Here is a 21,638-nt window from a genome sequence, read left to right as displayed (position 1 = left end):
AGAGCTAAGACTGTTATACAGAAGGAGGCAGAACTACCATTGTGCTGCTCCAGAAAGTAAAATAAGAGTTGACAGGTAAGAGTCAAGGTAGGCTGTGTATGCAAGTGCCTTCAACAATGAGAATTAGCAAAGACACCAGTTGTCTTACAGAGCCAAGGACTTAAATAATTAAGCAAAGTCTGGATAATTACATAGTCAAGAATACTATGCAAACAATTTTCTTTACTTCTTTTCTTCCTTCCTTCATTTATTTTAATCTCTATATTTATTTTTATTTATTTATTTATCCCTACCCCAAACTGGGGCTGGAACTCACAACTGCAACATCAAGAGTCATATGCTCTCCCAACTGAGCAAGCCAGGCACCTCAAATAATCTTCCATATTAAAGGTAAAAATTACCTGAAAGGTCCAGGTCCCTCACATACTAATTCGTATATTTTGTTACTTCAAAAGAAATAAAATTTTGATATTAGTGAGCTTTCTTTAAATTTCCTAACTACAAAAGCCAAGTATAACACATTCACATTGGAATTTGTAATTGGAAATTATTCTTAAGATCTGAAAGAAAAATGATCTTACATTCCAAAAAGACTGAACAAATTTACCCAAAAAAAAAAAAAGATGGATTTGATCAATAAAAGTAACAATTTAAATCAACACAGCAACTATAAAATGCACCCTTTAAAAGTGTAAGTTTAAATGCTGATAAGGAATTTTGTCATATTAATCAGACAACTATAAATATTAAGAACACAACTTCGGATTCTAGAAAACTATAAGAAAGGGTTATGTTATATTGGGCTATTTGTACAGAATTTATTTCTAATTCAAAGGATAAAAATGGTAATGATCAGAAAAGTGATCTTAATTCATAATTTCTCCCTCTCATTAAAAAAAATTGTTTTGCTTACTCTTTAGAAAACTACAGAGTCCAACAGCTGCCAATAATAATAAAAAAAATAAGTCTAATTTCAGGAGAGGGGAAAGGAATGGGTGAAATCAAGCTGTATTCTATCTACTCCAGTTGTGTATATCAAACATCAAAAACAAAAATTATAGCATTAAGTGAGCTAGTCACTTCCCCATAGAAACTGTGAGAAAGAATGCAGCCTGGAATTCCAGACTTAATTTAAAACTACAGCAAGGGGAAGAACAACTCACTATTCCTTATACAATTTGAATAGTGAAAACTAAAGTTAAATGGAACTATGATCACATTTAATATGCCTTTTCTGACCATATCCATAATTAAAACATATATATAACATATAAAATCAAAATGTCACTTCACACAAAGATAAAAATCTAATCACAGCATTCAATTTCTCACATGTGCAAAGTTTATAAAATACTCCTGGGAAGCTACTTCTTGGAAATGAAAATCTCAAAATTTGTGGTGAGGTAGAAAAAAAGAACACTGTTCGGAGTGTTCTAATCCCAGTTCTACCATTAATATCGTTTGTGGCTTCAAGTGGACCGCTTAGTCTTCTGTGCTGCGATTTCCTTATCTATAAAATGGATACACTCCATCCCTATATTAGGGTGGAGGCAGTAAGAATCAAATGTGAAAACGCTTTGAAGAATACTATACTATAAAGTTCATTTCAGATTATTACTGTCATTACTGACATTATCATCTATCAATCTTCTAGGCTTTAACAAATAAAGCAAACAATGAAAAGGCACATGTGAGCTGAAGAAAAGGCAGATAAAACGGGAGAAGGCATCCTCCCACAGATGCGTGGGACTTACATCCTGCAGCTGGGCACTGGAGACTGCGCAAGAGGACAACTGAAAAGACTGGATCATGGCCTGAGCAACACCCTGCGGGTCAGAGTACAGTGCACCTCCCAGGTGAGAATACAGCTGATGACTTTTTGTAAATGGAAAGAATAATTATACAAATGTTGAGTTTCGGGAGGCCTCGAACAAGTTACCTAACAGAGAGGCCTCTTTCTCATCTGTAAAAAGGTTTTGAATGAGATCAGTGGTTTCCAAACTCTAGTTTATGCTGTTGTTTTTTAAACCAGTCAAACCCTCTTTCAAAAAATTTACCACAAAATGTATGAAACAGATGAAAAGTAGTGCTGCTTTAAAGTCTAAGCAGGGACCCAGAACCCCCAGTCCTCTCTTTTTGAAGGATCCCTGAGGTGCTTCTTCCAGACTCCACAGCTCTTGGGAGTACAGTTTAAAAACCACTGGACTAGACAATCAAATACTTCTGGCTCCATGACTATATAACTATTATTCACAAATTCTCAAAATGTTTAAAATAGACGCAGTACCAAGTTATCATTTTAGCACCTTCATGTAAAGCAGTAGCTAAAGAGAAATACTTTTAAATTTGTTAGATTACTAAATTTTCATTAAATTTACAGAAAGAAATTTACTGTTGCTTTCAGCTTTAGTTGAAAATACAGGCTAGCCCCCAAAATTTTATGAAAAATCACCAACAAAATTTTATTAAAGCATGGGATCACTTAACTCCTTCAACACTAAATTCTCAATGTCAGCTCTAGCATCTGAAATATGTATTACCTTTTAGAATCTAAAAAGCCTACATTCCTGTACAAGGAAAAACCATATTGGTCTTATCTTGTTTGAAATCCAAATTATCCAAAATTAGATGTGTGAAGCAAGGACTTCCTCTTCACCTATTAACAACATGACCAATAACCACTGGACTAAGCTGATAAGAGTTCAGATTAAGCACAGAAATAACAGTTTAAACATGAGAGGCAGTACAGTGTGGTAGTTCAGAGGTGCTTTCATTTCCTCCCCTGTAGAATAGAGGTAATAAGAGTACCTCACATGTTGTGAGTTTAAATGAGTTCATGCAGGAGAAACATTTAGAACAGCACTTGACACACAGTAAATGCTGTGTCTGCTTTAACACTTTAATAATCCCCACACTAGGCCAAGACAAAATTTTTCACTGCTTCAAACCAAACCCCCCCCCAAAAACATGAAATTTATTCAGATAGGCTAGTTTTGTTAAATTTTAAATTCCAAAATACTTCCCTTATTTTTCATGGTGTTAAGATATTCTTTCCTTTAAATTTTTAAACGGCAGTTTAAAATATCCTTCTGGACAAAAATAAAAAAAATTTAAATGTCATTCCATTTGTCGGTCCCCAGTGGTTTTTGTTTCTTCCATGTTTTCACATGGGTCTGTAAAAGTTTGGGAACCACTTTTTATACCACATAAAACCACATTAAATTGGTAATTTAAAGCAACCGTTAACATATAATCCATGTCTCTTCTTCCTTTGACATATATAACTACAAACTGAGCTCACCTCTCTGCTCCTAAATTGAATGCAAACTTAATTAAAAGAAAAATGATTCCTAGTAAAAAGACCTCATACAGTCATCAGATAATTCTAAAAAAAAATCTGTTTAAAGTACTAGCTTGTCTAGTTTTGTAAAGAATTCACCCATCTTAATTGGCTCATCCTTATCATAACCTAGAATCAAGTTTATACAGGCAATATTTTTTTAAACTGCTGGATTCTGAATCAAAAAGAAAAACAAGGTAGTTAGTATTTAAAATCTGATTTTAAGTTGCTTATGTTATTGAGTTTAATAGTAAAATAAATGTTTAATCTACTATTTAACATTACCGTTTATGGTTTTTCTTTTAACTCCCAACTTTATAAAAACAATGGCCTTATTTTTTTTTTAAGTTTATTTATTTTGAGAGAGAGAGCAAGCAAGCATGAGCCAAGGAGGGGGAGGCAAAGAGGGAGAGAGAGACTACCAAGCAGGCTCCACGCTGAGAGCATTGAGTCTGACACGGGCCTCAAACCCACAAACCGAGACATCATGACCTGAGCTGAAATCAAGAGTTGGGTGCTTAACCAACTGAGCCACCCAGGTGCCCCAACAATGGTCTTTTAAATAGTCATTCTTTTCACGTGTACAAAGCCTACACACTCAACCTCTATATTTTGTCATAAAAGTCTTCTATCAAACAGTGACATTACTACATAAGTATATAAGTTTCCCTCATGATTATAATAAGAATACAGTGAATTATACATCAACATCCTTGTTTATTGCATCCGGAGTCAGCTTTCCAAACATTCCACTTAATTTCATATTTGCAACTGAAATGTCACCATCTCATGTGAATTTAGTTCTACATAAAGAATGCCCTGGGAACCTTTGTATTAGGAGAATTCAACATCATATAATAACTACAGTAGGAGTTTACCCTGTCCACCATGGTTTATTGAGCTGCGAGACTAATGCTGCTTTCTGTTTTTAGTAGCATTAAGCTGCTGCTGTTACCTGAGCATGCTGGCTTTGTGCAAGCTCCTCTTTCCTGCGTTTCATGAGCTCTTTTCTCAGCTCTTTGGGTGCTTTCTCCACTTCATTTATAACCTACAGTGTATAAGCATGCAGGAGGTGGGGAAATAATACTTTCTCCACAGCAAGCATTTATGTAGCAGACAAGCTACAAGTCAAAGATTAAAGCTGATACAAAGTTCCTTTCAACATGCAATAGTATAGGTGTTAGTTTGGTGAAAAAGAATGAAAGGATAGAACATGCTGAATCTCGGTGCAGAAAGGGACATCACACCATATAAAGGTTAATCAGATGCCTAATTATCCCTATATATTATTCTCTCTTAAAGATCCAAAGACAATCAGTAAAGGATTACTAGCAGCACTGAACACATCTACTGACATTGTTTGAAATGCTGAAAATAAGGAAAGTCAATGCCATTTATAAAAGTACAAAATTTCGTAACTGGCTTGATAAAACCAAAGAAATGAGTCTAAATTAAGTTCATTTAATGAGACCAAAATAAAACAAAAGGAGAAATAAATGGATACTATGTTTTCTTTTTTCATCAAACACACCATTTTATATACGGTGTGATAAAAACATGTCTGATGATTTTGTGTTGCATTAGAATAACATTCTCCTTTGCTGACAATGTAAGCCAAACTTGTCAACTTTAAAATCAATATTATAAAGTACTCATAAAGTAACAGTGTAGTATGCTATGATTTATTATACCAAATAAAGTATATTATAAAATGAAGTATAATTTGGAGCTCCTTCTTTTAATTATTTCAAAATCCTAGATATGTATTCCACCTAACAATAGATCTGTAATCCAACTATGAAAAACAATCATGTGTTCACAAGTAGAAGCACCAAAAGCAATCAGATTCCAAATCACCACATGCTATTGATGGTCTGTGAAAGAGACTGATTTTGATTGAAGAGAGTGTATTTAAAATTCCCCATCAGTAATCCCTCATGAAACCAAATCACCATTAAAAGGAAGAGGCTCCCCAAATGCAAGAAATTTAGCAATAAGGAAAAAAAAATACATAATATAGTTATTTAAAATATGCATATTGCGATCTCAAATATGTCTACTAGCTAAAACTCTCCAAGCTCAAAAACCGTAAAAATAACTACAAACTTTTATATATTTAAGATTAAATCATATATTTATCTGTAAATTTTTTAAAATTTAACCTGATATTAAAAAATAAGCTCTCAATAAAAACTTCCCCTAGTTTCAAGAAAACTGATATGGAGCCTCAGTAACATCATATATCATGGTAAACAGAGCAACACTATGTGAAATATTAAACAGTAACAAAACTAATTTTTAGAAATGGTAGTCGCATCAAATAAAATTATAGACCATTTCATTATTTACTTAAAGAAATTATAGAATGTACTATATTAATGTTCGATTCTATGCTTTTTAAAGTAGTTCCTCAAGTTCAGCAATATGATGTTCAGTTTTATACACAATTTAAATGCTAAAGTCAATTAACTTGGGTGCTTTAGATGTATAACTAAAGTGAAAATGCATTTACTAGTTTGGTTGAGATTTTTATTCTAATCCTAATAGAACTAATCATAATGATTATCCCTGGGGTCTTTCGTATCACGAAAAAGTAAATTCTCCCCCTACACTAAAAGTATAGAATAAATCATAAAACCACTTCTGCTAATATGTAAGACTCTTTTGTCTTAATTTGGGGGCAAATAAGACACTATTACAATATATAAATCCTCTTTCTGAATCAATGACAATCTTTCATAGTAAGTAATAGCACAGATCCTATAACAATATGGAACAGTTTTAGGAAAAATTTAAAAATTCATTGTAATCAAATGACTTTACACAGGTATTTTTCACACATGATTCTTCAAAGTAGCTCTCAACTTGTTGAACTTACAGATATTATTTCCAATTTCAGGGTACTGAGCTTTTGTTTTAATACAACATTCATGAAAGGAAATCAAGCTAACCAAGAAAAAAAATTTTAAGCATGAATTAAATATTACAAATAAATAGATGAATTATTGTTGCCACCTACAAACACAACATGGTAAGCTTTCATGAAAGAAGAAAATTCTACAGAGGCTTTAACTGTTGTTAATAAAGGAAAATGATAGATTGGAAGGAAAATGGGTTAGACTTAGTTTGAAAACTTGGTTCAAGGCTTAGCTGGACATTTAATGACAGTCTGTAAACTTGAAGGGACCATTAAAAAGCTCTTCTATTACAGTCTTCTTGGTAGTAAAATGAGATTAACACCTGACCTTACTACTACCCTACATGACTGTTGGGAAGACCACAAAAAAAGAATAAATTGGTGCTATTTAACTCTCAAGTATTATTCCTAATTCTTTAGTCTTAAGTGTACATTAAAAAAAAACAACCTTTAATAATTAAAAGTAGTAGTTACACTTACCTCCTTCTTTCGGTTCTTTAACATATTCTGAAATTTGGACAACTCTTTCTCTTGTTCTCCTTTAATGCGTTTGGCTTCATCTCGCAAGCGATTTGTGTGTTCTTGTTCTAGACGTTCAATAGTCTGTTTCTGCTGTTTTTCTAGATTCTCAATCTCTTGATCATATTGACGCTTTTTGCTCTGTAAAATAATGTGGCTCAGGATCATTTAACTTGTCTATCACTCACGTATTGAAGAGTACATAACCAGCATTTAAATGTAGTGATATGACATACAACCTTTGTAGTACTGCACAAGTGGAATGCTATAAACACATTAAGGAATTTTTCAAAAATATGAGCATTTCATTTTTTTCTACACAAAAAATACTTTTTTCTATTATAGAATGTTCAAAATTTTTAAACCATCCAGAAGAATATCCAGTTGCTAAAGTACTAAAGTACTAAAGAAAAGTGCTAAAAGTGCTAAAGTACTAAAGAAAACTTTCAGTATTTATCCAATAAACTTTTGATAAAAGTGTTATCCAAAGTCTATTTTAATAATGTACAATTGCTTGTCATATTCAGATTTACTTTTCCTCATTAAGATTCTTAAACATCCTTTTATTGAAACAAACCTTCTGAAATTATAAATCTTTCAACAAAAGATTCCTGCTTACATAATACTTGAGTATAATATAATTTTGGATATAGGTGGAGTTAAATATATGTAAAAGGTATTTTAAAAAATAAAAAGCAAAACACTTTGGAAAATATTTTTTGGGGAAAGAGATGCAGTTTTCATAAGGTTCTTTAAAATAGAATGCTCAATACTATAAAAATACTCAGTGAGAAAATTCATTATTTTCCTAAGAATTTTCTGTTACAATCCAACAAATGTAATCAACAATACCACACTTCACAGAAAATAATTCTTACCACTTACAAAAACAGCAAAAGAACTATTTTCAAAACATGAATATAGTAACATTTGAAATAATCAGTTTTCTAACTTACAGTAAGCTAGATGTTTAAATAAATTACTGGAATTTTCTATCACATTACTGATTCCTTTTCCAACTCTGGACACAAGGTAAAAATTAAAAGACTCAGTGACAATTACCCTTGACTAATCAGCACCAACTTCTCTAGCAGCTGTGAATAGGGATGTGGAAGCTTACCTGTAGGAGCCAGAGAAGTGTGTTTTGAAAAAGCCCCAAGTATTTCTAATACTCAGCCAGGTTTGAAGACAACTATTCTAGACTGCCTTAAGATCTTGGATTCTAGGGGTTCCTGGGTAGCTCAGTTAGGTAAGCATCCGACTTCAGCTCAGGCCAAGATCTCGCAGTATGTGAGTTCGAGCCCTTACATCAGGCTCTGTGCTAACAGCTCGGACCTGGAGCCTACTTCAGATTCTGTGTCTCCCTCTCTCTCTGCCCCTCCCCTACTTGTGCTCTCTCTGTCTCAAAAATAAATAAATGTTAAAAAAAAAAAAAAAACTTAAAAAAATTAATCTTGGATTCTAGGGGTGCTTGGGTGTCTCAGCCAATTAAGCTTCCGACTTCGGCTTAAGTCATGATCTCCCAGTTCATGAGTTCGAGCCCCACATCAGGCTCTCTGCTGTCAGCGTGGAGCCTGCTTCGGGTCCTCTGTCTCCCTCTCTCTCTGCCCCACCCCTGCTCATGTGCACTCTCTCAAAAATAAAATAAACATTTGGAAAAAAATTCTTGGATTCTAAATCTGAGAGGTCAAATTATAACACTAAAAAAGTATCCAGAAATAGGCACACCTAAGAACTTTGTAAACCATCTACCAGCTTCATGATTCCAGGTTTTCACAACAAATTTTAACCAAAGGAAAATGGAAGACACCTATCACACTATAAGTCAGTGACAGGAAGCCTAAGATAGAAAATGCTTTCAGGCAAAAGGGAGGAAAAAAACAGCATCTAGAACACTGAAGAAACAAAGGCCAGAAATACTGACAAAGCCAGAGAAAATCTAATAATCAAAGAACAAGTTCTAAAACATGCTAGTGGAATTTTTTTAAAGCATCAAATTTCAGTGTTAATAAAAGGATACAAAATCTAAAACTTTACCATCATTTCTTGCTCAAAGCGCCGGAAAATTTGTTCTCGTTGTTGTTGCAGTTTGCTATTGAGCTGCTGTTGGGCTCTTTGCTCTTCTTTTTGAAGGAATCTTAACTCCCGAAGTTCCTGACGTCTGATAAAATTTAATATCAATAACAGGGAAAGACAGCAAAAAATTACACCTTTGAACTAATACTTTTTTAAAAACTTAAAAAATACTATTTTCAAATGGAAAAGTAGTAAGAATAATCAGCCAAGACTTTACTCTTGCTTCTATTCTTATACTTTGCAAAAACTGAAAAGTCGTTACAAAAACGATTTTAATTATGTTCTCTACTCACCTAAGAAACCTCAACTCTTCAGTTTTGGAATCACTATCTGTAACTATCTTTGACGTGGTTACACTCACTTCTACGCCATCAACAACAAATTTGCGGGTCTTCTTCAATGTTTTCTTTTGTCTTCTTGTTTCCTGAGTGAGATTTTATTTTAGTTAGGCTTTATATGGAAAATACTGGAGACAGAAAACATTTTCTTCTTAAAAAAAAAAAAAAGAACAAAACACAGAACTGTACACATATAATTTTTATACCACATCATAATTAGGCACAAATCATAAAGAACAATTCATATAAATGACTAATTAGTATAACTTTTACATGTTAATCATTTTTCTTCTTCTTTTGATCTTGTAACTTCTCAGATACCTCTGGCTTTTCAGTTTTAGAACCACTAACAAAACACTTAAAGGAATGCCTGGGGCTCATCCCTAAAAGAATCTAAATCAATAAGTCTGAGGGTGGCTGAGAATTTGCATTTTGAAAAGGCTCCCCAGGTAATTTTTAAACACTGCCTGGACTGGGAATCAAAATCCATTTCATCAGCAACAATATTATCAACAGCCCTCCTCCATCTCAGGAACAGAGATGAATGTGTGATTCTTGAGTTACTAGAAAGATAAAATGTCTACTGCCTGATAGCTATTGCCTACAATTCTTTATCAAGACCAAATTCCATTCCTCATCCAAATGCTTTTCAAATCCAAATAGAAATAACAGAAGTATGACACTCCAAAAAACACAGTTTGGCAAACATGTAAGTATTGACAGCAGATAATTACTTGGTTTTGATATAGGGGAAGGGGTTTAAAAGCTGAGGGAGCAAAAGTGGAATGTGAAAATACTAAATTCAAAATGCATTAGATTTTAGTTTGTCTCTGGCACTTTCCAAGCATGGTTCTGCAACCTCTTATTATTCTACTCTCCAGGCTGCTGGTATCCTCACGCTTCTCTTCCTAAGCCCTGGACTATGATACCCTATCCAGGCTTCCCCTAAAATCTAAAGTGGGCATGCTCCCAAAATATTATCTACCACACTGAAAATCTAAACTTTCTATTTCTTCAGTTCTTAGTAAAGTATCCACAATTAATATCACCTTAATTCTCAAAAAAGTATTCGGATTTTTTTAAAAGGCTATTAAGTCAGTGAATAAATTTCAGATTAATGGAATTCCAGTCAGTGAAACAAAATAAACTGAAAACTGAAGACAATCTATGCAATATGTGTAGTAATTTGCTGCAATTATGCCCTGGAGTCCTGTTCCCAAGGTCAGTTTCCTAAGTTGTTCCACTCTTTTCTGCTGTCAACCCAGAGTCTCTAAGTAATACATGACTCACCTGTATCAGAAATCCACGGAATCTTATGTTACAAATACTGATTCTTGGGTTCCACCCTAGACCTCTACATAGCTCCCCCTAAAACTCTGTTTTTAAATAATTTATTCATGTTGAGGTATACTTGATATATAATAGTATGTTAGTTTCAAGTACAGAACATAATGATTCAATATTTGCATATATTGCTAAATGATCACCATAAGTCTAGTTAACATCCCTAATCATACATACCCCTGGTAACTCTTAAACACATTAAGATTTGAGAATGGCTCTAAAAGCTCCAAGTGTTTTTGCATTTTAGTTTTTGATTTTTTTTGTTTTTTTGCTTTCCCACATCGGTTCTCATGGCAGCTGTGAGGACTATGACCAAGACGGCAAAACCCCATGGACCACTGGTAAATCGAGGGCTGTTTACATCCTAAAAGTGCTTAAAGAGATCATTCTTTCAATTTCTCAATTTTTTCATAGATTATGGATTCTTGCTAAAATATATTTAAATATGTTCAATAAAAAAATCCAACCACACCAAGTAACTTACACCGTTTACATCAAGTTGGCAAAAACAGGTAGATATTACCAAAAAATTTATGATTACATCCAGTATCTATCTCTCTCCTTGGGTTTTTAGTTGATTGCCTTCATAGGCCTTACGAATCTTATAGGGTCAGTACTACACTGATTTAGTGCTGTTTTATTTTCAAAACATACTTCACATAAACTGCAAATTGCCAAAATGACAAAGAAGGGCCCACATACACTTACTTGTAAAGATATTGATCCGCTGTCTTTAGTTTTGCTTAGGAAGCTAGAGATGGATAAATTTAAGTCAATGCTGCTATTATCAGCGGTGGAACCAGTGCCTGAATCAGTATCATTTTCCTTTTGATTCTCAGATTCTGGAAGCAACATGGCTTCAGTTTTTGATAAAGCACCTATTTCCCCTTTATTTTCTGCATCTTCAGAGTTGATATTAATACTGGGTATTGGAACAGGCTGAGGTTCACTAGGCTGTGAAGAGGAAGTCACGGGAGGTTCTCTTTCAATTGGCACTTCACATGGTATTGCTTTTTGCTCTGTATCTATCTGAGCAGTAGCTTCATGAGCATCTGGAATTTCATTTCCTAAAGCCTCTTGGTCAGTATAAATTACTGCATGTCTGACCTCTATTTCTTCAGTGCTACTGGACTCAGTAATTTCCTCACCTTCATTTGTGCCAGATTCCTCACTGGTTTTCACTATGTTCTCTAAACTGCTGAGTGACTGTTCTTCATCTTTATCTTCCAAAGACTTCTGATCTATCTCCTTAGTTTCCACTATGTCTTTAAAAGGAACTTCCTCAGAACCACCAGCCTCAGGACCCTCTGTGGGCTTACTTACTAATTTCTGGTCTACTTCAACCACTTCATTCCCATCATTACTCTGAGCATCCTCAGCATTGTTTTCAACTGCCTTCTGGGCAACGTCTCCTGCCTCATTTGTTCCTATGACATCGCTTATATGTCTGATCACTTCTTCTGGAGTTTCGTCATTCTTTCCCAATTTCTCTTGGGTGTCTTCCTTTGTAAGTGCAACTTCATTTTCAACTGCCTGAATGTCTGCCTCTTTTTCTCCAGTCTCTTGAGAAACTAAGTCCATTGTTTGAATAGCAGTATCTTTAATTTCTTCAGATCTTATAATCTTATTTTCAAATATCTGTTGCTTTTCTTGATCCCTTTCTTCCTCAGGTTTCAGACTCTGTTCAGTATCTGTTTCTAAAGTTATTATATTATTCTCTTTTCCTTCATTGACTGAATTAATGTCCATTGTTTCTTGGTCTTCTGTATCAGGCAGACTTTCAAGCTTGGGTCTCTTCTCCTCTCTGCCATTTTCCTTGATTACTATTGTCCTATTATCAAGTTCAGCCATAGCTTCTAAGTGAGCATCATTAATATGTTCATTAATATCCTCTGCAGCTTTTTCAGGTTCATCTGTGGTAAGTTTTTCATTAAGAACTTTGCTGTTAAATTTATCTTCAGAAGTATTACGTTCTGTTTTTTCAGAGACAGATTCCAAAATACAAGCGTTTTGTGAAAGTTTATCTTCTTCAGAGCTGGCAATACTAAGGTCAGAAGAGGCACGTTTACTTGCAGGTATTGGCTGAAAAAGATTTTGTACATTTTTAATGTTAAAACGTAACTTCAAGATAGTGACCAAAACTATATTTTGTATATAAATAAATATTTAAAACATACATACATGATTTAGTATCTCAATTAAAATTTGATGAAGTTATAAAAATAAAGAACTGACAAATCTTCACATAATAAATAGGACAAAAATGGTGAGCAAGGAGCAAACTTGTTAATCTTCGCCCCTAAAATTAACACTTTTGTACTGCTATCAATTACAATTAATCCTTACATACAGGTGCAATCACACCTCAAAACCCAACCCTCAATATTACCTAAATGACATTTCCTTTTTAAATACTGACCAAAGAATTTTCTGTTTCCTCATCATCATCTTCCTCTTTGCCATCTTCAACTTCTTCTGTTACTTCAGCCTTTGCCTCTGCAATCAGCTCTCGAATTGGTTTGTTGGAATCAACCGTAACAAAAGGATGCTGTTTGATCATTAAGAAGAACAAACTTACTAACAGCTGAAATGCTGGCTTACAAAATTTCAAACACAAAAAATACACATTATTATGCGGTAAAAATATGAACACATGAGTAAGAAAAATATAAAAAACTTCAGATGATGTTACATCTGGGCAAGGAAGAAGAAGGGGATTGAGCAGGAATAATAGGGACTGCCTACAATTATACATCTTTTTTAAAGAATCTGAAGGAAATAGGTCAAAAATGGTACCACATATCTGGATAATAGGTGCATGTACGTTTCTGTATGTTTGAAATTTTAAATTAAATTAAATTTAAATTAAATTTTAAAAGTTTCAAACTGGTACATTTTTAGTTCTTTAAAAGTAACAACAGTATGTTTAAATCCTGTATAATCCTTAATAAAATGTTTACAAAAAGCCTTAGAGTTTTGTTTAGAGTCTTGCAAATAACTGCTTTCTTGACATGGTTCTAACACTCTTAAGAGTAAGAAAAAATTTTATTCACCTTTGTATACTCAGCAGCATTTAACAGTGTCTGTCACAGACTAAGACCTTCTAAAGTGAGGGTAAAAAAATAATAAGAGAAAGTGTGTTCTAGGGATGTACTGTTGCATAGAAGAAGGCAATTTCTTCTGCTTTTTTCCCCTGAGATAAACAGATCAACTTAATACACTGTAATGCAGGAATTATACAGTAACTCAACCTAACAGTAAGTGCCTCAAGATTTGTCATTTTGTTTGTCCACCTATATTATGTAACAAATTCCTATTTCAAATATTACAAATAGGTCCTGCTATAAAACAAAATTATCTAATCACTTTAACACTTTTTTAAAAAAAGTCAGCAATATTTACTGAACATTATCCTCACTGTAAGAAATATTAAAAAAACCAATTAGCTCATGACCCCTGCGCCCAAGGGGCTTGCTTTCTAGTAACTGGAGAGAAAAACTGCAAGTAACTAACAAAGTGGAATAACTAACAAAATAAAAACACAAACTGAAATCAAAAAAACACAAAAGGAATGACTTATAAGCTAAATGCCTTTTAGTAAAGGCAGCATATGTTTATAAAGGAAATGTTTACTTGTACTCAAGTATGCTGTACACATTGTATGTGTACAACATATTTTACAATGTATTCTGAGTTTCCATAGAGAAACTCCAGTGAAAGGAGAATACACTGAATCTGAAATTGTACTCTTCTCAATGAGATATTAAAATAATTACACAGTTTGCTGTTGTCATATTACTCTGATCTTACCTGCAGTAGCTGAGATGTATTCCACCTGGAATCCACATTCTTTTCCAAGCATTTCTTTAGAAAGTCCTTAAAATTTGAAGACCTTCAAAATGAAATTTTTGACAATGACATTCTATTTTACTTTGTTATTAAAATCAAACAAAATTCTAAGTTATGCTTGTATTTTATGATGTATGTAATTGTATTAATTCAACATAAGTAGTTAATGAGAATACCAGATTTCAAAATAATATTAAGATAAATACTAGAGTATCATCTGTAAATACAAAATTAAATATAAGTAGAGTCATAGTTTTAGCCACTGTGATCTAGTCATATATGCCAAAAATCACAAAACTCTTCTATTAAATTCCACAAATATAAATCAACCACATATATGCCTCACTTTCTCATAGTAAATACTGTACTACATACAGTTGTTTCGTGTAGAACTCAAATCACTGATTTCAAATTTATAAGAAGAGTTAGTTATAAGAGTTTGTATGGTTAACTCTTTTTTTAAAATGATTATTTATTTATTTTGAGAGAGAGAGTACATGCACATGAGTGGGGTAGGAGCAGAGGGAGAGGGAGAGAGAATTCCAAGCAGGCTCCATGCTTAGCAGGGCTCAATCCCATGATCGTGAGACCATGACCTGAGCTGAAATCAAGAGTTGGATGCTCAACCAACTGAGCCACCCAGGCACAACTATGGTCCTTAACTCTTAAAAAAAAGTACCAAAAATCAAGTTTTCTACTCATACAGTCTTTGTACCATGTAACTAAATCTACCCTTGAAAAGGTCAAAGAATAAAACATCAAGTATTGCTTTGTATAAGGTTTTGTTTAGAATATTTTACCATTTTGATGGCTGTGCTAATGTAGGGGGCTCAGATTTTGCTATTTTTAGTAGCACTCGCATTGGATTTAATTCATGATGAGGTGGTTCTATCTCAGCCATTTCTATTAGAGTGATACCCAGGGACCAAACATCAGCTTTGTAGTCATAGGGTCTGTCCTTAGATGTTTCACACATGACTACTTCAGGAGCCATCCTGTACAGACAGAGAATTGAAAGTTAAGATGTTTAGCTTAAGAATATTGATTGCAAGCCACATAAAAGATAGACAGTATAATCAATTATGTAGATAAGTTAATGAGTGATAATAGCTTCTAACATAACTAATACAGTAGTACATCCATAAAGATGAATACATACCAATATGGTGTGCCAATAAAGGAATCTCTTCTTTGAATTGTCCTTGTGTTTTTAGCTGATACTCCAAAATCCGCTTGAAATAAGCAATGATACAAAAGTATTAATGATAGTTTTTTAGCAAAGCTCACTGTATTTAACACAGGGAAAAGCATTTCAAGTCTTTAACAAGGCCACTCTTATTAAAGGGTAAACAAAACAGAAAGAGTAGTAACTTCTCTACCATCCTAATTTTGACAAACCCCCTCCAAAATAACTGTCAAATAAAATATCCCATCATTAATATACTAACTACTACCTCCTTTATACATCTTCAGATCATGAATACTTCACAACTGATAAAAAAAAAAGTAACTTTAAAATAAACCAGTCTACCCACTTCAAAACAACTAGTACTACATGCTACAATTAACTGACAAACATTTTTCCTACAGTGTGAAAAGCATAAATATTATAAGAGCATATTTAGAGAAAAGTATAGTCAAATTATTAGTCCTTGAAGAAAAAAATTCTTTGGCATCTAGGCAAAAAGAGCATACAACTTGAAAAAGACATAAAATCAGATTATCATCAGACTTTCCAACAACAACACTTAGAACAGAAAAATAAGAATAAGATATTTCAGATTCAAGGAACAAAATGTAAGCCAAGGATTTTCTATCCAGCAAAACCGACCTTCAAAGTATAAATATGGGTGGAACTGTTATTATATAAGAACTTGGAGAGCCCTTCCAGAGTTATCTACCAGAGAATGAACTTCAGACAACCAACATGATCACAGAGAATACTAACATTAAGGACCAGTGATGAGCATTAAACGTATGAAAACAGGACTAAAATGAGTAATTATGGGATATTATAAATCTATCATCAATGTCCTTAAGAACCAGGACTCTGAGGATAGAAGGAGATATACATGTAATACAGAAGTGGTTAGGTTAAAAAGAAAATAAAACACATCTTATCCTAAATTTGATCAGAAAATATGTAGGAACTCATATGACAGCCTAGCTTTGTCCTCTAGAAAGGCCCAGAATGATGACCAATCCATAAACTGTTAAGTACCTCTAACATTCAGAGGCAGTCTTTTTTTTCTTTTAATGTTTATTTTTGAGAGAGAAACAGAGACAGAGTGTGAGCAGAGGAGGGAGGGAGGAAGGGGGGGGGAGGGAGGGAGGGAGAGAGAGAGAGAGAGAGGGAGGGAGTGAGGGAGGGAGAGAGAGATGGAGACACAGAACTGGAAGCAGGGTCCAGGCTCCGAGCTATCAGCAAAGAGCCTGATGTGGGGCTCGAACTCAGGAGATGTGAGATCATGACCTGAGCCGAAGTCGGATGCTTAACTGACTGAGCCACCCAAGTACCCCAGATATAATCTTGAAATACCATATCCTACTAAAAGAAACCAGGACTTCTTAAAGAAATGGCTAATTACAGGTTGGAGGCAAGAAATATAGAAGACAAGCCTGAAACATCTCAACCTAACAGGTTAGACTGTTACACGATATTGATAACGAAGCTATCAAAGGCTACTAAAGTCATATCAAAAAGATTAATATACCAACATGAAGAGGCTCCCATTGACCAAAGATGGTACAATGTTAAGCTTCAATAAGGATAAAAATTATAGATCTGGGGGCACCCAACTCTTGTTATCGGCTCAGGTAATGATCTCATGATGGCAAGATCGAGCCCCAAGTCAGGCTATGTGCTAAGCATGAAGCCTGCTTGGAATTTTCTCTCTCCCTCCCTCCCTCCCTCCCTTCCCAATTTACACGCACACACGTATGCTCTCTCTCTAATAAATAAACATTAAAAAAATTATAGATTTGAAATCTACAAAATTAAATTCATGAATTAATATTTTTAAAAATACTGGTCACTAATTGAGGATGAGAGAGAACCAATTCATGGTCTTCCAAGTTACATAAATAAAAAGAAGGAATCAACCATTTTTCCTGTCTTTTCCATATGAACTACACTCCTGAATAACGAAACAGTTGAAGGGAAGTGTCATTTCATATAATTATTCCTAATTTTATAATAAGGATAAATAAAAATAATGAAATAATTGGTGAATAATTCTATCAAAATTATCAAAAAATAAACGAAAACAAAGTGACAATTCATTTTTCAACTCAAAGAACAGATCTAGGCATTATGCATCAAGAGCTGCTAATAAAATAAAATAAAATAAAATAAAATAAAATAAAATAAAATAAAAGCAAAACATATGTGCCGCCCAATGAAAGGATACAAAACCACCTATATATAGTCTTGCCAAACAATCAAACTTGAGACTGATGAGGCCTTATTTATCTGCAAATCTGAAGGAAATACACAGAGGAACTTACTACAAATGATCATAAATATGCAATTAGCAAAATGCAGGTTGAGGGAAACTCTACAGGTCCAACACTCAGGTCTCATAGATCAGTGTTTCTCAACCTTTTTTTCATCATCATGCTCCTAAGGAGCCTTTTTAGACATTTTTTTCCTAATCCTCTTACCCCCCACGGAATTTTAACGCCACAGATATACTGTTTGTGTAGCGTGGGCCTTTGCAGAGTTACTAAGCATTGTAATATCTAAGATCTTTTTTGCCCCCAAAGAACCAATTTTGGCACTCATGGGAATGCACACCATAAATAAAATGTACAGAAAAGAAAGAGATGGCCAGTAGGGGAGACCTATAAATTAAGAGACTTAAAAAGAAAATCAGATTTCAAATATGAGCACATCTAAACTTGAGAGATGAGCACTGGGTGATAGAGCCATAGAGAAAGGCAAGGAAGTAATTACTACAGAAGTCAGGATAAAGGTTACCTGTGGAGAAGAGAGGGACAGTGATTCAGATGGGACACATGGAAGAGCTGCTGGGGTGCCTGACAAAGTTTTATTTCTTGACCTAGGTGGTGGTTACAAAGCTATCATCTACAATGCTACAGAATCACTAAGCTACACAATTTCTTGTGGTTTTCTGTATCTTTATTTCATAATAAAAAGATTAAAATTTAGTATATCAAATTATACCTGTTTGATGTCATGAAAATGAAGTGAAATGACTATGATCACCGGTATCAAGATGGCTTTTAAATATATTCTGTCCTTTCCATGTCCTTCCAAATTACACAAATTTAGACTTCATCACTAGATTTTTACTTATCTTTTTTAAGTTTTTTAATTTATTTTTAAAGAGAGCAAACAAGTGAGCATGAGCAAGGGAGGGGCAGAAAGAGAGGGAGGATAGAAGGGAGCGAGAGAATTCCAAGCAGGCTCTGCACTGTCAGCACACAGCCAGACATGGGGCTTGAACTCACAAACTATGAAATCATAACCTGAGCTGAGATCCAGAGTCAGATGCTCAACCAACTGAGCCACCCAGGTGCCCCTTCAGCACTAGATATATATATTTTTTAATTTGTATCTACAAGGTGCCTGGGTGGCTCAGTTGATTAAGTACCCGACTTCGGCTCAGGTCATGATCTCATGGTTTGTGAGTTCGAGCCCTGTGTTGGGCTCTGTACTGACAGCTCAGAGCCTGGAGACTGCTTTGTGCTCTGTGTCTCCCTCTCTCACTGCCCCTCGCCTGCTGTGCTCTGTCTCTCTACCTCTCAAAATAATAAACATTAAAAATATTTTAATTTTTTTTTTTCAACGTTTATTTATTTTTGGGACAGAGAGAGACAGAGCATGAACAGGGGTGGGGCAGAGAGAGAGGGAGACACAGAATCGGAAACAGGCTCCAGGCTCTGAGCAGTCAGCACAGAGCCCGACGCGGGGCTCGAACTCACGGACCGCGAGATCGTGACCTGGCTGAAGTCGGACGCTTAACTGACTGCGCCACCCAGGCGCCCAACATTAAAAATATTTTAAAAAGTCATATCTTGGGGGCACTTAAAGAGGGCTGTATCTTCCATTTGTATGTGTGTACATACGAAATTAATCCGTTTTCCATCTAAAATCTACATCTATTTCTTCTTATGAAGTTATTTATTTCCTCAGTGTAAAAAACAAAATTAAAAATTCTAGTCCTCAATACTTATTTTAGGCATCCATTTCAGATCTACTTTGTTAGCTTAGCTAAGATTCCATATTTATAAAATAGAGTATAAAACTAAACATGGGAGGGGCGCCTGGGTGGCTCAGTCGGTTGAGCGTCCGACTTCAGCTCAGGTCACGATCTCGCGGTCCGTGAGTTCGAGCCCCGCGTCGGGCTCTGTGCTGACAGCTCGGAGCCTGGAGCCTGCTTCCGATTCTGTGTCTCCCTCTCTCTCTGCCCCTCCCCCGTTCATGCTCTGTCTTTCTCTGTCTCAAAAATAAATAAACGTAAAAAAAAAAAAAAATTAAAAAAAAAAAAAAACTAAACATGGGAAAAGAAACCCACTAGAGTTTTGGAAATGAAGATAAAACTAAGTTAGTCTGACATATCTGCTCATATTCTAAATGTATTACATTTATAAGTATTAAGTCTACATACAAAAATTTAGGGTAAAAAATAATTAACCAGTCTTTTTATTTTTTTTTAATTAATTTATTTTTTGAGAGAGAGACAAAGAGCAAGACTGAGTGGGGGAGAGGCAGAGAAAGAGAGAGAGAATCCCAAGCAGGCTCCACATTGTCAGCCTGGAGCCTGATGCAGGGCTAGATCCTACGAAAGGTAAGGTCAAGACCTGAGCCAAAATCAAGAGCTGGATGCTTAACCAACTGAGCCACCCAGGCACCCCAACCAGACTTTTTAAAACTTGTCTTTTTGAAAATGAAATCCATCCTTTCTTTTTGAAGCATCTTTACATTAGTTGTCTATACTATGGGAGTTAATGAATAATTATTTATCCACTATTTATTTATATTTAAGTATTTAAAAAATTAACATGGAGTAATTCTCCATGTTTTACATATTTAAGCCATAACTAAACAGTATTAAGTCACATACATATAGAGCAAAGTCTCAGCACAAATTCAAATGTTTTATTTAAGGGAAGAAACTTACCCAACTTAATATCTCCATCTAAGGTAAAAAGAATGTTGCCAGCCTTCAGATCTCTGTGGATGATTTTATTATCATGTAAGTAGTTCAAAGCCTCTAGAGTCTGTTTACAAACTACTTGTATTTGGGACTCAGTTAATGGTCTCTCAAGTTCTGTAAGGAAAGGGTAAACAAATCTGCATTGTTATCTAGTGAAAACACATCGGCAATATAATATATATATCTTTACCATCACTGTCAAAGATTGCACAGTGAATTTATTTTTTTTACAATGAATTCATTTTAGAAGAACTAAATATCTGCAAAGATTACTTTTCCTCATATATTTAACATTTCATTTTAGAAATTTTGTAACAATTATTTAAAAGTATAAAATGTAATTAAGCTGATTTCTTAATTTATTGAACTTCACTCAATAAGATATATATGTATAAATGTTTTAAATCCTTTAAGAATAACTTAAAATATAAAATAAACAAAATAAAGAATAAAAAGATGCTTACCAAGCATCACAGCGTCCACTGCTCCACCTGCACAAAATTCAATGAGGATCTGCAGGCAAACAAAAAAAGCATGTGTCTAACATGACAGTGAGTATTTTTTCTTCAATTTAGCAAAAAGATAAATAACTAGGTTATGGAAACAATATTACACTGACCATAAAGGGTTTTTTTTGTTTAAAGAGTTAAGAGTCTTAATGATATACATTTTGAGAAAACACAAAGAGAACACACTGTAGACATATGTGCATTTTTAAATCACCATTTTTAGTGTCCCTGCTTCTCTAAAATTACTAGGTACACAATTTTTATTCAGGACAGTATTATATATCCATCTCATTACCACCGACAGATTTTATTATACTCATTTTTAATGTAACTACTGTGTTTTAAGTGATCAAATCTATTTTTTAACTTTACTAATAGGAATAAATCCTAAAAATACTTAAGAGACTTATTTTAGTTAAAATACACACAGACACACATACATACACACACACACACAGACATACACAAAGCTTCAGATCATAGTTAAATGATTACATCCTGAGGGAGGCCTTCCCAGATCTCCCTGGTATATACCACCATGTACATTTCTCTCTTATCCCATCA

General features: G+C 34.3%; 1 protein-coding gene across 1 annotated transcript in view; it reads right to left on the bottom strand.

Moving 5' to 3' along the window:
* SLK (STE20 like kinase) overlaps positions 1–21,638 on the bottom strand; it is a 54,930-nt gene that overhangs the window by 11,230 nt on the left and 22,062 nt on the right. The window contains exons 3-12 of the mRNA XM_047073410.1: positions 21,030–21,078; positions 20,530–20,679; positions 15,543–15,615; positions 15,184–15,378; positions 14,345–14,426; positions 12,954–13,082; positions 11,243–12,616; positions 9,146–9,276; positions 8,814–8,937; positions 6,738–6,917 (exon numbers count right to left, since the gene is read on the bottom strand). Of these exons, the coding sequence (XP_046929366.1) occupies positions 6,738–6,917; positions 8,814–8,937; positions 9,146–9,276; positions 11,243–12,616; positions 12,954–13,082; positions 14,345–14,426; positions 15,184–15,378; positions 15,543–15,615; positions 20,530–20,679; positions 21,030–21,078 (2,487 nt within the window). The remainder of the gene's footprint in view (positions 1–6,737; positions 6,918–8,813; positions 8,938–9,145; positions 9,277–11,242; positions 12,617–12,953; positions 13,083–14,344; positions 14,427–15,183; positions 15,379–15,542; positions 15,616–20,529; positions 20,680–21,029; positions 21,079–21,638) is intronic.

Source organism: Lynx rufus, unplaced genomic scaffold (assembly GCF_022079265.1).
Source record: "Lynx rufus isolate CCGP_SWC_20201006 ecotype Redwood Valley unplaced genomic scaffold, mLynRuf1.p SCAF_11, whole genome shotgun sequence".
Classification (NCBI taxonomy): domain Eukaryota; kingdom Metazoa; phylum Chordata; class Mammalia; order Carnivora; family Felidae; genus Lynx; species Lynx rufus.
Note: the sequence above shows the minus strand (reverse complement) of the source record. Positions and strands in the feature narration are given on the sequence as shown.